The 16,481-nt window shown below is 41.4% G+C and overlaps 1 protein-coding gene and 2 long non-coding RNA genes across 3 annotated transcripts in view; 2 read left to right on the top strand and 1 right to left on the bottom strand.

Moving 5' to 3' along the window:
• Window positions 1-5,866, top strand: part of GTF2F2 (general transcription factor IIF subunit 2) — a 156,549-nt gene extending 150,683 nt beyond the window's left edge. The window contains exon 8 of the mRNA XM_029936711.1: window positions 5,300-5,866. Within this exon, the coding sequence (XP_029792571.1) occupies window positions 5,300-5,419 (120 nt within the window). The 3' untranslated portion in view covers window positions 5,420-5,866. The remainder of the gene's footprint in view (window positions 1-5,299) is intronic.
• Window positions 5,867-8,280: 2,414 nt separating this feature from the next.
• On the top strand, window positions 8,281-10,179 carry LOC115289478. Its single transcript, XR_003907650.1, has 2 exons — window positions 8,281-9,714; window positions 9,841-10,179. It is a non-coding gene; the product is annotated as an uncharacterized LOC115289478 (long non-coding RNA).
• Window position 10,180: 1 nt separating this feature from the next.
• LOC115289476 lies at window positions 10,181-15,957 on the bottom strand. The gene is made up of 3 exons (XR_003907648.1): window positions 14,946-15,957; window positions 12,971-13,067; window positions 10,181-10,659 (listed from the first exon to the last, which is right to left on the bottom strand). It is a non-coding gene; the product is annotated as an uncharacterized LOC115289476 (long non-coding RNA).
• Window positions 15,958-16,481: the final 524 nt, after the last annotated feature.

Here is a 16,481-nt window from a genome sequence, read left to right on the forward strand (position 1 = left end):
GTCCAAAAAACACATCTTGCAACACATAGTTAATTTTAAGTTTACCTCAAAAGAGGTAAACTTTGTTTATTGGAAATATTGCCAGCGCCCAGCAAATGAAGTGTTACTAAGGGTCAGTTGATTTACCAGCACACAAATATTCATGTAATAATAAAATTGCTTTTCCAGAATTTGGATTAATCCATAAGGTAGTGCTGAGGTGGGGTAGGGCTTGTGCCTTGGCCACTTCGTTATGCATCATCTCCAAAGGGAGGGATGCAGCCTGTGTGGCCTGAGGAAGATGCCGGAGGGGGGTGTCTAGTAGGAAAGTGGGGGTGAAACCAGAAGGAAAAGCAGATAAAAAGACTGACATGCTCCGTGTCCCAAGAACTCGCAGCGTCACCTTCCCAGTCCTGTGTGCAGTTCTGTCTGTGTAAAGGAGTGAAAACATATGTTGCCTTCATTCACAGCTTATGCCTAATGTGTAGTTTGTTTTTTTAATTAAATAATTTTGTGCCTTGGAACCACTAACATCGTCATCAGTAAGGCCTCTGATTTAATCACACAAATCATTTGAAATGATACTTTGGAATGATCATAGAACGGATAATGCCTTGGACCAATTTGTAAAAAGCATATGATGATTTCCCATGAGTGACTGCATTAACCCGTGCCATCTTTGGTATAGACTGCATGTTGTATATTCAGTCCAACCTTTCTGGGAAGATTTTGTGATCGAATAGGGTCATTGCTTACCTAAAGCATTAATATTTGGTGATCAGCTCTTTGTCAAAGATACGTGTTCCTGACCAGTTTCTAGGATTTAATTTATTATTATATATGTAATGTTTAACTGAAATTCCTGGTTTGGGATTGGTTGCCAGAGCAGTAGAGGGAAAGATGGTATAAGAAATGGGGTGGGGGTGGGGTGGAGGAGGGACAGAAGGAGAAAAAGGCTGCGATAGTAGGGTCCTGTTCCTTGCAACTCCACATAGGTTTGTGTTGATTTGGGGGGGAAATGGAATTTGGTGTGTGGATTTCTGGCTTTTGGCCTACCACAATGTTATCTTGACCCACAGATATGCAAACCATATCCTAAAGACTTGTCAACCCCCCCTTTATTTTAAATTTTTTTAATGTTTCTTTATTTTTGAGAGAGACAGAGCTTGAACAGGGGAGGAGCAGAGAGAAGAGGAGACACAGAATCTGAAGCAGGCTCCAGACTCTCAGCTGTCAGCACAGAGTCGGACGGGGCTAGAACTCAGGAGCCTCAAGATCATGACTTGAGCTGAAGTCGGACACTTAACCGACTGAGTTACCCAGGCACCCCATCACTTCACCTGTTTGGTCCAGTATTTGCTTTGCCTTTTCCTTCCAAGGAAGCTGATATTCTATCCCTTTTTTTCTCTGCAGTTGAGACTTGCTGTAAATACCCTCCCACACATCCCTTTGATGGAAGAGTTTCTAGATCTAAGCCAGTTTATTTCAAATCTTGTTCTGTAGCTCTGCACATAGCAGTAATGAGAAATCTCTCCAATCCTGTGTGACATAAAGGTGATCTACTGAGTTCTAGAATCCTTTGTTTAAATGCAAGGGATCAGGCAAAAGATTAGATTGGAAAGTCAATGTTTAGTATAAGCGGAGAAGAATTAGTATCTTTTGATCTCTGCACAGGATTGCTGTTCAATTCAAAGGATCAAATACACATCCTCAAAATGCAAGAACATGACTCAGGCTGGACTGAGTGCCCCTTCTCAGTGCTCCCATAATAGCCTCTATATATGTCCTTATTACTGTGCTTTAGTTTCATTGCCTGCTTCTGTGCCTTTGTGTCCCCATTCAAACATCCTAATCTTAAACTGTGAACTCTTGGGTATGAAGACTGACTCTGTTGCCATTCTACCCAGCACATAGTATGTCCAGAATAAATATTTGTGTGAATATATGAATTTTTATAAAAGGGGAGTTAGATTACCATTTGATCTTTAGTCCTATTAGAATTTTTAAAATTTCCCCCTCAGATGGCTTTGTCCCCAACAGTATTTTACCATTATAATACCACTATTATATACAATATAATACCATTATTATTAGTAATAAATGTAATTAAATTCAGGTAATACAATTTAATCAGTCAACTTATATTTCTCAAACTTGGTCATTGCCCTATAAGTTAATTAGAGCCTGAGTTCTAAAAATGAAAAGAACTAAAGTTAACATAGTTTTAGTCCATAGGACCTTCTAAATGATCTTACCTCAAACACTACCCCCAACTCCTGCCCAAATCCTTAGTTCCCTTGTTTCCTCTCCTCCCCCCGCCCCCCGCCCTGGGGAGAGAGTGAGAGTGTAAGGGAGGCGCTGAGAGAGGAGAATCCCTAGATTTCTCGAACAATGAGATCACGACCTGAGCCCAAATCAAGAGTAGGAGGCTTAACCAACTGAGGCACCCAAATAGTTCCTTCTTTACTCTTAAGGATTTCCTGTTCATTAAGCATTAAATATACTGAGACTCTCTGATGTCCCGGCAGCCACTGTAATAGCACACGGTTTGATGGGAGAGAAACATACACGTGAAGGGTTATGAAGGGTTGTGACGCGGTAGGAGGGCTATCACTGAGGCACATACAGTGTGAAATGCAAATCTCAGAGGTGGGTGCTGAGTCTTCAAGGGTGAGGGTTCAGATTTGAGAGAAGGGAAGAGGAAACAGCTTATGGAGAAAAACTAGAAGCATGTAGACATACAAATGGTAAGTAGGTGTTCAGGGAATTCTTAGAAGATGGGGCCAAAGGGGAAAGGCAGGCCTGAATGGAGGCCTTTGAAGGAGTTTAGAATTTAACCTGTAGACCAAAAGGGAAGTCACTGACAATTTTTCAACAGAGGAATGCCATGATCTCTCTGTTCCCTACCTATGTCTTTCCTTCAGTGACTCTTGTGACCTTTGTTTCCCTGTCATTACTGTTGCTTTTACTAATAGGTTGCCGCCAAGTTAATTCATTTGGTTAGACTAAAATAGCTTCATGTTGCAGTTTGGAACATTCTAAAACTCCAGAAATAGGCTCTTTCCCACCTTCCACCAAAACAGAATTTGTATCATGGCTAGATATTGTGACCCTAATCCCATCTTGTTACCTGACAAATGAAGACTGAAGATCTCATCCTGTTCTTGTGGTTTAAAGAGAGAAAAAAGAATGACTCGTCATTAAAAAACCAAAATGCTGCATAACCTTACACTAATGTAAGAAAACGAGGGTGGACTACCCATGAAAGCAGCTGAGTTTGTACACTTGAGACTCTTACTATTTTGTGTTTAACTTCTTTGAGGCTTTTCTTGTTGTGTATGTGGAATATGAGTGGGCAGGACACTTGAAATCAGGAGAGCTTCTGTCTCCCAGCCATGGCGCTCCTGGCGATCGCTCTCCATTTTGGACCCATTGCAGTGCGTCCACAGTCACTTGATTGTTTGTGTGCGCAGGTTCGCAGCCAGTCTCACAGTAAATCATTCTTTGGAATTTTACAAAGATGTCATTCTTGGCACCTAAGCTGAAAATCATTTGTGCCCCGCACATCAGTTCCCTTTATGAATACTGTTTAATTAGAAAATAGTTTAGGAACAGTGTCTCATTTTTAAAATGTAATTTGCAGTAGCAGATAGCAGATGGGCGTGTTACCTGGCTGTCTCAAGCCTTTATGCTTACTCACTCACACAGACCCTTCAGTGGAGGCAGCTGCAGAAAGTGTGGGAGGCAAGCAGGCGGCTGCCTGGGGAAACCCAGGCCTTATCTGATTCATTGCTGCCACCTGCTGGGGCCTGGCTGCTGGAACGGGAAGGCTTCACTGGTACGAGAGCTAAGTCATCCAGGGCCATATAAGGAGTCATGTATGTAGTTCAGTGCTGACAACCTACCCCTGAATGAAAGGTTCTTATAAACAGTAGAACATTATACCAGTCAGTGTAAGGTGGTGTTCGATTATGTTGGTTAACACACAGTCTCCAGCAGTTGTGAGGCTCAGAGAACTGAGCAGCACTGGAGGACTCAGACCCTAGTGTTAGAGCTGCGCTATCTCCTTACCGCAGCTAGTGCGGAGCTGCAGTGTACTTACTTACGCCAGTCTCCTAGAGGCCTGTGGAAATGCAGATTCCCAGGCCTGGCCCCAGAGATTACAGTTCACTAGGCCTAAGACGAGGCTTATTTAACAGGTTTCCCATGAAGTTCTGATGCAGGTGGCCCAGGAAAGGGACTGCCTTAAACAGGATCTATGTAGAAGCTTCTCAACCATTTTTTTAATCAGTGCCTCATTTCTGTTTTTAAAAAATTACATCTTCTATCAACGGGGTGAATCACTAATACTGTAACAGGTTCTTTGAAGCATATACACAAAATATTATTGGATTGGTTCTGCAGGGGGAAAAGAAACACTTTTAAATAATTAACTGTCCTCTCTATCTCCAAGAGGGAAGTACTATAATTTATGTCGGTCCTTTTATAATGGAGTGTTTTTTGGCCTTGGGCATTGGCATGTAAAGGTAGCATTTGGTATTACAGTTATCACAGCCATGAATTCCCTGAATATAGTAATCATTTGGTTAATGTGCATTTAATTTTCAGGGACCTAAAATAACATAAGACAGTTCTGCCCTCCATCATTGCTCACCTCCGAGGGGCCAAGCACAAGAAAGCTACAGGCCCGGGCTTTTAGCAGGTCTTATCATCGCTTCTTAGGCCTTACCTTGTCTTGGCAAGCTTGGCCAATATAAAAACAATACTAATCACAAATAATAACTTTCCTTATTGCAGAGGAGGAAAAATAAATGGCCTAATAGCACATTTGAAAAGTCACCCTAGAACTGAGAATTCTGGATACCTGAATATTTCTTATTTTTTAATATATGCTACTGCTTCTGAAACACTGATTGCAATCCAAGAATAACCCTATTCAGCTGTGAACTGAGTGAGACCACTGAACTCGAGGGAGGATTACACTAGGTATACCTGCATCATCTTAGTTAACACTGAGGCCAGTAACGTTCTAGTGTATCTTCATCCAGACCTCTCTCTCGCTTTTTTTTAAGCTCTCAGGTTGTTGGCATTCTGGACTTCCAGTCCCTCTAACGCAAGTGATCATATATATGTAACACAGTTGTCATGCATTGCATGAATAGAACCAGAAGGTAGCTTGTTGAACCGCTATATAGAGAAATTTCTGTTGAGCTTTCAAGATCATAATTTTTATTACTTGTGAATGTAGTTTGATGTACGGTTTTGTTTTAAATTTTGTTTCTTGCCTTGATAATCTCATCTTGGGGATTTTTGTTTTTAGGGATACCTAAAGGAAATCTTGAAAGAAATTGGTGTTCAGAATGTAAAAGGAACCCACAAAAACACATGGGAGCTGAAGCCAGAATATAGACATTATCAAGGAGAAGAAAAGAGTGATTAAGAAGACTGAGCCAACATGCTGGCGGAACAGCTGAAGGGTGATGCACTGAGCAAACACTGCTGAGACTCAGACAGTTGAGTTCCATCTGCTAGAGGGGTGAAATGACTGGAACTTTAATTTCCCTACATAAATTTTTTAAACCATTCTTGTAAAGTTACTTAGGTGTTTTTTGATGAAAAGAATTATTTATGGGCTTGTATTAAACTAGACTCTTCAGGAGCGGGTATGGGGTTGGGGAGGTTAAGAAGGTTTTTCTTTTTAAATATTGACTTTTAAAATGTAAAATTAGGAAATGAGTTCTAAATGAGGACTCTGTCCCTGTCTTATCTCTGAGCTGAGGTAATGCAAATCCAAAGTGAATGGCAAAGCGAGAAAAAAGTCAACTACAGAAAAGTCTTAAAAGGAATAAAAAACCAAAGTTCCTTTTTGTTTGAAATTGTCAAAAAACACAGGTGTCTTTATTTATTTTATTTTTGACAGATGATCATGTTTCATATTTACACCCATTAATAAGAGAAGAGCATTTCTGTTTGTACCTAAGTTAGCAGTTTGCACCACCAGCTTGCTTATTTTACCCTAATGTTAGTGACGTAAGAAATGCAAAAAAAAAAAAAAAATGACCAATGGGTATTATTTCTTTTATTTGCTTTTAAAAGAATTGGAAATGAAACATTTTTCCAACAATTCAAGATATGTCTCCCCCATCCAGATTACAGGCTTCTCAGAAACCGACTTTGCCCTAAAATTTGGCCTCACACCCAGCAGGCAGGTATTGACTGGTCCTGCAACAAAGGGTGTAGGGGTGAGGCTGGTGTGTGTTTGGCACTCACAGAAACAAGCGTGCCCACACACACGACCACCAAAACAAAAGAACCTTTAACAAATTAAACACAAGAAAAATTGCTTTTGTTCATTTTGTCAGCTGCATCTGTATGTTCGCAACCAAGAAGTAGCAAATGCCAACAACTTAAGAAAATGTTACATACTTAAAGCAAATCAAGGAAAAAAACCTGTCCATGGAGATGAATATTTTTCTGTATTATTTGATTTTTAGCAGGAGAGCTCCAGCATGCTGAGTATTGAGTACTGCCGCCCTGAGAAAATGTTTATCTTTGCATTCCCACTGTCAGAATTCTGACGAGAGGGTGGTCCTGCTCCATACCCCACCTCCAGTTGTCCGATCCTACTCTTGTGGTGCGGGAACCAAGTAGGTCCCCGTTACCTTCCCGTTTCTGGTTGCTTGAGACCCAGCGTCAGCAAGCAGATGGATGATGGTGTGCAGATCTGTATAGCGCTGCAAATTCTGGATACTGGTCATGTGCTTGGTTCACAGCATCTGTCTTCCCCCAAACCTTGTCTTTATTTCACGTTTGGTCTGCCCTGAGGCAGACCTGTGTTTCCTCCACCTCCACCTGTCTTTTGTCTTTTGTTTTAAAGGTGGCAGTGTCTGCCACAATGAACTTGTAGCTGCCAGTAGAGCTTCCAGGGCAGAGTTGTGTCTCATCTGAAGCTGTGCTCTGGTATTTCTGCAAACCTGGTTTCCTCAGCTTATTTTAGTTACCTTTTACCTCATCACACCTGTCTGTATCTGCTTGAGTCTCCTAAACACTTGTCATCTGTTCAGTGGCATAGCTAATCTAGTCAGCAGGCTGGTACCATCCATGATTAGTTTCTTGAAATTGCTGTAATACTAAAATATGGCTACTGAAAATGGAGGACACTCTCCCTGGGTTCCTTTATTTTTTTATTTCAGGAATCTCTTGCTCTATAAACATGCTTTTGAGAGCCAGAAATCAGGAAGTAGGAATCCTAAGCACTTATAACCAGTGTGACATTGAGAGAGAGGAAGGCTAATAAAAGATGTATATACATCTGATAAGACACCACATCATAAGACCACAAGGGACGCCTGGATAGCTCAGTCGGTTAAGCATCTGACTTTGACTCAGGTCATGATCTCACGGTTCGAGGGTTCAGGCCCCTTATCAGGCTCTGTGCTGACAGTCTGAAGCCTGTTTTGGATTCTGCGTCTCCCTCTCTCTCTGCCCCTCCCCTCCCCGCACTCTGTCTCTCTCTCTCTCAAAAATAAAGAAACAAACAAACACAGGAAGGCTGTGTTTAATAGATGACTTAGTTAAATTCAGCTAGTACATACACTTAAGGGATGTTTTAACTGACAAAATGTAATTATATTTTGGTTGCTGGGCATTGGAAAGATTTGAAATTACATGTTGCCACAGTAACTTCGAAGGAATAGATCTTAAAAAAGAAAACCTTTTTTGCTCTGTTGTATCATAAGCACCCCCTAAAAGAGCTTAGCAGAGTTGGAGTTGTTCTTAATGGTCTGTGAGCAAATTTTCCTTGACGCTTATTTTCACCATCATTGGAACTTATCATGAAACATCATGCCCTTGTGTGCCTGGCAGTGTGTTAAGTACCTGAAGTACCTCATTTAATCCTCAGAAATAGTTCTGAGATGTAGATAATGTCCAGTTTATAGAACCATTTCCTGCCCATTTCCTGTGAGGAGTCCTGATCCCTCTTTTGGGGGAATTCTGCCCTTGGGGCAAAGTGATAGCAGAGTGTACTTTTCCATAAACCTTCCCCACACATACAATCTCCCCAGAAATTGGTACAGATTCCAGAAAAAAGCCATGAGAGGGTGTTTGCCTTTGGCATCCCTGCTATAATACAAACACCCGAACTTCCCTACTGACAAGATCAAAACTGAACTCCCTCCTTTAAATATTTTGTAATTTACTTATTTTGAGAGAATGCAGAGAGGAGAGACAATACCAAGCAGGCTCTATGCCATTAGCACAAAGCCCATGTGGGGCTCGAACTCACAAACCATGAGATCATGACCTGAGCTGAGATCAAGAATTTGATGCTTAACAACTGAGCCATCCAGGCGCCCCTGAAATCCCTCCTTTGAAGTCAAGATTGTCTTGCTAAAATTTTATTCCCTGCTGCACTTTCAGTATCCAGGTAAGGGGTACCGCTTTAGAGTGGACTCTTAGACCGTGGGAGTTAAGGGGCCCCTGTGAAGTATGACAGGAGGCCGGGGCACTGCCTTAGGTTCGAACCCACTTGCTGCGCACCCACCTTTCGCCCCACCACACTGGCCGTTTTCCCTGGCATTGGTGTAAGAGTCCAGGAGATGACAGGCTGGTCTTCTTTTTGACTTAGTTTTCTTTCTGACATGAGTACAGAGCAGGTTCCTGAGCCTAACATTTTCATAATGTGTAAGAGGAGGAATCAGAGATTGCTTTTTATTCTTACTTTTCTTCACATAGTCCTATTGTTTCTTCTTCCTAACTTCCTTGTCTTTGAGCAAGTACTGGCACTCATATTACAATAGGATGGTGTCAGTCTACCAGACAGCAGTATAAGCTAAGTATAATAGGTTTATTATAAGAAAATTAACAGCTTTTATTGGACTTTGTTAGAAATCCAAATTAAGGACATAGATTCTGTCATAGCATTTAGTCTTAAATTTTAGAGTTTTAAAGAAATGATTTAGAGTGTACTCTATTTTTCAGTGTTGAAATTTGTATTTAAAAATCTTAAGAGTTCAAGGTTTTTATGTTTTGTGGAGATGTAAGTACACAAAATGAATATGTTGCTGAGCTGAACACTTGACTGTGGTGTGGTCATGGGGCACAGCAGCTATTTATTGGCAAGTATGCACTGACCATGATTATATCCCAGGCACAGCGGATACTAAAGTGCTGGACATAAGGGGCGTTCACAGTCTAGTGGGAGATAGAGGGTGTAGACAGATGCAACAGCGTGTCGGTAGGGAAGTGTGAACTAAGTGTTGCAATCGATCAGAATATTCCAGTTAATTCATTGTTGCCATTTATGTGCTACATGGATTTCCAATTTTTAAAGCGTTTGAACGCAGTAATATATACTTAATTTTAAAACTTCTTTGAATGTAATTTAACCATTGAAAATTCCTAAAACACAGAGGATTTATACAATGCCTAAGGATCATTATTATGAACACATACGGCGGATGTCTGTAACACATCGATCTTGTTAATAGAATGTTAAATTGAAGGGTTTGCTGGGCTAGTCCTCATGACATTTAAGCCTTATTTCTGATTGCGATTTTAGTTTCTCTCCTTGAACAAAAGCCTGGGAAGCACTTGAGCCATTCATTCCTTCATTCAGTGAAAACCCACTAAATGTCGACTACATGCCAGACGCCAGGAGCAAAGCTGGGAGCTGTTACAATGTGCCTTACATGCCAGTCATTCTCTGCCTATGTTACTAAGGAAGCAGGAAGGGTAAAAGCTTTTGTTTACTGCACCCGTCCTATGTGCCAGGCACTGTGCTGAGCATTTGATTCACCACTCATTTAATCCTCACAACAACCCTAAAACATGGGTTCTCTTTTTGCCTTTGTTTTATAGACGTGGAATGTCAGGCACTGAGAGATTGAAGAACCTAACCAAGGTCATACAGTAGACAGAGCAGAGCCAGATTCAGATTCCAGAAGAGCACTAGGCAGGTTGGCTTTTAGTTACTATTATGTACATTAAATGTGCTTTTATGGGTGCTATGCTCTTGATTGCCCACAGCTATAATTCGCCAGCCCAGAATCTCCCATTTGGTTTTTTGTTTGTATTACTGTTATTTATTAAGACTATTGAGATGTAATTGACGTATTACTCTTTGGTGTTTGACTTCTCACTAATGGGTCGCAAAGTCTCAAGAGTTATCTTTCCTGAATCAAAAAGAGTTAATTCTGAGTTGTTTTGCCTTTAGAGATTTAGTTTTTTATTTTTGTTGAGGTTCTGGAGTGCTTGTGGAATGATGTTCCTCTTTTGACTCTAGATTCAGATGAGGGATTTCCCAGGAATGACTGCAAATGGCCAGTGTACTTCATTTACTTACATCCTAGACTACTCAGTGAATGTTCACTTCCAGGCTCATGAGAAAGTCGGTGATTTGGCAGGTCACAGTTGAGGGTCTCTGTCATGGCCTGGTAAGCACAAAAGAGGTTCCATCAGCTTGGGATTGCCAAGTAACTGGGATGCAGAGCTGAACAAATATGAACAGGTCCTTGCTTTCAGAAGCTCACAGTATTGAAGAGGACTTGGAAACAAACGGCAAAATAGTGCATTAAGTGCAGCAGTAGAAATACATGGCCAAATGTTTTCAGAGCTATGTGGATCCAAAGCAGGTCACTGAGAGCAAGTTGTTTCCTTTTTGTGCCTTTGTTTTCTCGTCTGTGAAAGAGATATGAAAAGAATCTCTACCTCAGAATTGTGGTGAAACTTACATGAGTCAATATGTCAACACTTTATTTCCCACAGTCTTGGTTACACTGGAGAGTGCAAAAGAATTGCTGGTTCTTTCCATTGCACAGCTGAGTTTGTGCCTTTCTGCTCTTGCGGTATGAAGTTAAGGAACATAACTATATTTTTTAAAAGTCATTATGTGTAGAGGCGCCTGGATGGCTCAATCGGTTGAGCGTTTGACTTCGACTCAGGTCATGATCTCACAGTTTATGGGTTCTAGTCCCAAGTCAGTCTCTGTGCTGACCGCTAGCTCAGAGCCTGGAGCTTGCTTCAGATTCCGTGTCTCTTTCTCTCTCTGCCCCTCCCCTATTCACCCTCTGTCTCTCTCTGTCTCTCAAAAATAAATAAATGTGAAAAAAAAAAATTAAAAAAAACTCAATGTGTGTAAAGCACTTAAAACACTACATGATATGTAGAAAGTACTTGATCATACATGAAAGATGTAAAATACAGAAGTAGCACAGAGAATGAAATGATTTATGATGTCCTTGGGGAGTCAGGAAAGCCTTCCTAGAGCGTTTTGAAGGGGTCTAGGAGTTCAGTGAGACTCGCAGCCGGACTTCACAAGGTGATGGGAGTGAGCACCTACACGCACCCTCAGGGTACTAGCAGATACAGCTTGGTAGTAATGGAGTGGGGCTCAGCACCCTGAGTCCAGTCTTGGTCTGATAGGAGACTCTGGGGGTCAGGTTGTCTCCCCGGGACCAGGTGTAATGGATGAGCAGCTCGGCAGGACTAGCCTGCTTCAGTTGTACACACACGTTCAAAATGGTGCACACAACCCGGTTACCTCCATATTTGCAGCATGCTTTTCCACTTTGGCTCGTCCCTGAACACATATCTTTAATTTATTCCTATTGAAGTGGCATTTGAAACCAGCCCTAATGAAGTATATGTTAGAGGTTTGAGATCTCGATCCTTTATCTTTCCACCACTGCAATAAAGATAAATAGGCAGCAGGAGCTAAATGGGGTCAAATGATTCACTTTAGTAAGGGAGGCCCGGTAACTCCCAGCTGTACTAGAGGACCTAGCTAAGAGCTGAGGTTAAAAAGAAAGTCCCTTAACCTTTTCCTCTGTGGGCAATGTCTGGATGGCCACTGGTGGGCAGTTGGCCTGGCTTAGCATTTGCAGGGGAAAATCTGGAGCAACTGGAACAAGACATCCAAATGGCCAGCAGGTACAGGAAAAAGATACTAAACATCACTAATCGTCACGGAAATGCAAATCAAAACCACAATGAGATACCACCTCACACTTGTTAGAATGGCTAAGTTCAAGAACATAAGAGATAAAAGGTGTAGGCAAGGATGTGGAGAAAGGGGAACCCTTGTACACTATTTGTGGAAATGTAATTGTTTCAGTCAATATGGCAAACAGAGTATAGAGTTTTCTCAAAGAATTGAAAATAGGGGCAGCTGGCTCACTCAGTGGAGCATGTGACTTGATCTCAGGGTCATGAATTCAAGCTCCTGTTGGGCATGGAGCCTACTTTAACAAATAAATTAAAAAACACCATACCAAAAAATATAAAAACAGATCTACTGTATGATCTAGCCATTCCCCTTTTGGGTATATACTCGAAGGAGTATATCCTGAAGACAGGATTTCAAAGAGGTATATGCATGCTCATGTTATTGCAATATTATTTACAGTAGCTAAGATATGAAAACATCCTGAGTACCCATCAACAGATGAATGGATAAAGAGCTGTGATCTGTATATGAAATATATTTTCAGGAATATTATTGAGCCATGAGAAAGCAAAGAATCCTGCCACTTGCAACAACATATATGGACCTTGTAGTCATTATGCTAAGTGAGATAAGTCAGTGAGAAAAATACAAATAGTCTTAAATGTGGAATTCACTTTAATGTGGAATCAAAAATGTCAAATTCATAAAAGCAAAGAGCAAAACAGTGATCACCAGAGGCTAGGGGAAGTGAGGGCTAGAAGAGATGTTGTTTAAGGGTACAAACTTAAAAATAGTAGTAAGTAAGGCCTAGAGATTTAATGCATAGTGTAGTGAACATAAACAATAGTATAATAATCATCAAATTTGCTAAGACACTAAATCTTAATTATTCCAGCCACGAAAATGATGCGGTAGAGGTGGTAAGTGATGCTACATTGACAGCCATCTCACAATATATTAACTTATCAGATCAATGTCGAATGCCTTAAATTAATATTTAGATGTCAAATATGTTACCAGTAAAAGAATAATAAAATTACTTACCAAATGTAGATCTCCAAAGAGACACTGGTGTAGCATGAAACTACTTCAGAAATAATGATTTCTCATCAGTGATGTTGAAAGGGAGCCTTTGAACATCCTACCAAAGAAAAACTTTTTATTAAACACATTTTATGGACTTGAATCTAGACTGTAAAAAGATCTCTCAAATTTAAGTAACAGCACAACAAGCCAATTTAAAAATGTAAAAATGGGCAGCAAATGTACACATACACCTCACTAAGAAGATACGGATGGTCAGGTAAGCACATGGAGAGCTACTCCACATCACTGGTTAAGGAAGTGAAATTAAAGCCACAATAGGATAATGTTATATGCCTACTAGAGTGGCTAAAATTTAGCAGGCTGACGGTTCCAAGTGCTGGAGAGCATGCAGAACAACCTAAATTCTCACATTGCTCATGAGAGTGCAATGTTGAGAACAGTTGGGCAGCATTTAGTAAACTGAATATGCCACCGTACAACATAGCAGTCCCACTCATAGGTATTTACCCAAGAGAAATAAAAATAACACGTGCACACAAAAACCTGCACACAAATATTTATAGCAGCTTTAATCCTAATTGCTGAAAACTAGAAACCACCCACGTGTCCACCAGCTGCGACCCCATAAAACTATGGTGTGGTCTCGCGTAGAATACTACTCAGCAATGAAAATGAAAGGACCTGCTGATACAGCCATTTGGGTGAAAGAAGCCAGACTACTAGAGCTGCGTACTGTGTGCTTCCATCTGTAGGACATTTCAGAACGGCGACACTGTAGGGGTAAATACACAGGTCACTATTTGCCCGGAGTTAAGGGTGCCTAGTGGGGCTGACTACTGACACCACGGAACATTTTGGGTGATGGCCATCCTGAACTGGTGGTGGTTACAGGACTGTGTGTGTGTTAAAAGTCAACCTGCACTTTTAGTTTTGTTTGTTTATTGAGAGAGAGAGGAAGAAAGAATCCCAAGCAGGCTCTGTGCTGTCAGCCTGGAACCCCACACAGGGCTCAAGCCCACAAAACAGGAGATCGTGAGCCAAAACTAAACCACTCAACCAACTGAGCCACCCAGGCACCTCAACCCACACATTTCAAAAGGTGACTTCTGCATATAAAGTATACATCAGTAAATCTAGCTTAAAAAATTAAACAGAATGAACACTGGTAACAAATGTCCAACAGGGGAAGGTTGAATAAACTGACTCATCTGTGTTACAGAATGTTTGCATTTTTTTTTTGCAACAGTTTAAAAAAAAGATGAATATATTGACTGGAAAGTGTTCATGAAGTATAAAAAGCAAGTTTCAAAACAATAGTAAGGTCCTATTCATATTAATAAAAACAAAGTACATATTTCTCCATGAGCACATGCATCTATAAACACAGGAAAACATCAGGAAACACTCTTCTTACCAGTGCTGCCTCGGGGGAGACTAGGATAGGGAGATGAGGCAAGCGGGGTTTCTCTTCATGTGTGTATTTTACAGTGACAGTATGTTCATGATGAATGTTTATATAATACATAATATATATATACATAATATAATTTATATATGTGTGTGTGTGTATATATATATGTGTATATATATATATATATATATATATATATACACATATATATATATATATAATCAAGCCCAAAGGGAGAGCATGCCTTTTATTAAGTAAACAAATGTAAGGCCACTCCAAAGATACATAATGCTCCACTTCTACCCCCTGAGTATTAGGATTAGAAAATACCTTCTTCAGGGGCGCCTGGGTGGCTCAGTCGGTTAAGCGACCAACTTCAGCTCAGGTTGTGATCTCGCAGTTCGTGGGTTCGAGCCCTACATTGGGCTCTATGCTGACAGCTCAGAGCCTGGAGCCTGCTTCCGATTCTGTGTCTCCCTCTCCTTCTGCCCCTCCCCTGCTCACGCTGTGTCACTCTGTCTCTCAAAAATAAATGAACATTAAAATGTAAAAAGAAAATACCTTCTTCAGTCCTGCCATCAAGGAGGAGCCTCTCCCAGAGCCCTCGGTGTGGAAGAGGATCCGCTGCGCCTCCTCAGACCTACTGCATCTCACTCCTGCATCCGAAGCCACTGTCTAGTGCTGGGGTCAGGTTGCTCCAGGAGACTTGGTGTTCCTGCCTCGTGCAGCCCGGGAGCGTGCAGATGGCTCCAGGCCGGAAAGATTGGAAGCTGGCCGGGCCGGTGACAGTGTTAGAGGTCTGCTGTGTTACCATGACATTCTCCAGGAGTTAACAAAGGTAGATTCCATCTCCAAAAGGGAAGAAAGTGTCTGGGTGTACAGTCCTGGAGGCCTTGAATTAAATCCAGTGGGAGAGGGTCCTCAAGAAGCCAACAATGGACTGAGTCATTTATATACCCACAGTAAATTCAGGAAATGAGTGTCCCTGGGGGCTGAGAAAGCCATCACTTCTTTGATTTGCTGAATGTTTGAGAAAACAAGTTTGAGTGATGATTTCTGACTGTAGTAAGGGAGGTAAGAAATCTGTTTTTGAAGCAGAGAAAACCAAGGTGAGTTTGTAACCATGTGACAGCACAAACTGTGGAAGAGCTGAGGCTAGAACTCAAGTCAGCTTGAGCTGAAGCTTCTGCTAATGTTGCTAGCCGCACGACACCCCTGGATGAGGAGTCTTCTTCCTCACGGAGCCAAGGATCAGTGAAGAGGGCACGTGTGTCTTTCCTTGGCTGTGTCTCTGCCAGGCGTGGGCCAGCCTCGCATTGAACTCAGGCGAATGGACCTTCTCAGTTGTAGCTCCTGGAGGTAGTGCGTCCTTATGACTCATCAAGCTTTACATCACCTTAGAAAATAAAACTCTTAATCACCTTCAGCCAGCATTGTCAAGTGAAACCTTAAGGGCATCAGTCATCTCCGATCACGTTCTGTTAGCCACCTACAGAAAGACTCCTCTGTGAGCCCACAGACCTTAGCCTGCAAGCTTAGTCCATTGAAATGAAAACGTCTCTCTATGAGGTCTCCAGTTGTATGCTCAACTGAGAAAGGGCAGAAGAGAAAAACAGGATTATTTCAAATAAGTTTTTGAAAAAACCCTTCATTTGGGACCAGTTGGTCGATTTCCTCATGAAAAAATTTAATATGTCGATCCTGCAGGGGCATCGCAGGTGTTAGAACTGGGTTTGGTATTCTCCGGCGTACCTGATGCATACTTTTGCCGGGTCTTTTTAGGTAGTTGCTGTCACCAGTAATCTGGGCTGGAGAAATCTGGTTTAGGGGAAATGACAGCAGAAAAGGGTATCTGTACTTGGTGAGAGGTTGGCAAAGATGAACTCTAACATCCAATATATAACACATTTTATTATAAGTTTACATATGTATATTTTTTAATATTCTATGAAATGTAATACAAGCCGTGGGCCTGACCAGGCTTGCTCCCAAGATGAGAGGGTTTTGCTTCACTGTTCTCACTTAGAGCTTCTGCACCTGGCACAGACACAGCTACAACACACACACACACACACACACACGAGCTGTACACAGAGC

The sequence above is a fragment of the Suricata suricatta genome, chromosome 4 (genome assembly GCF_006229205.1).
Source record: "Suricata suricatta isolate VVHF042 chromosome 4, meerkat_22Aug2017_6uvM2_HiC, whole genome shotgun sequence".
Lineage (NCBI taxonomy): Eukaryota > Metazoa > Chordata > Mammalia > Carnivora > Herpestidae > Suricata > Suricata suricatta.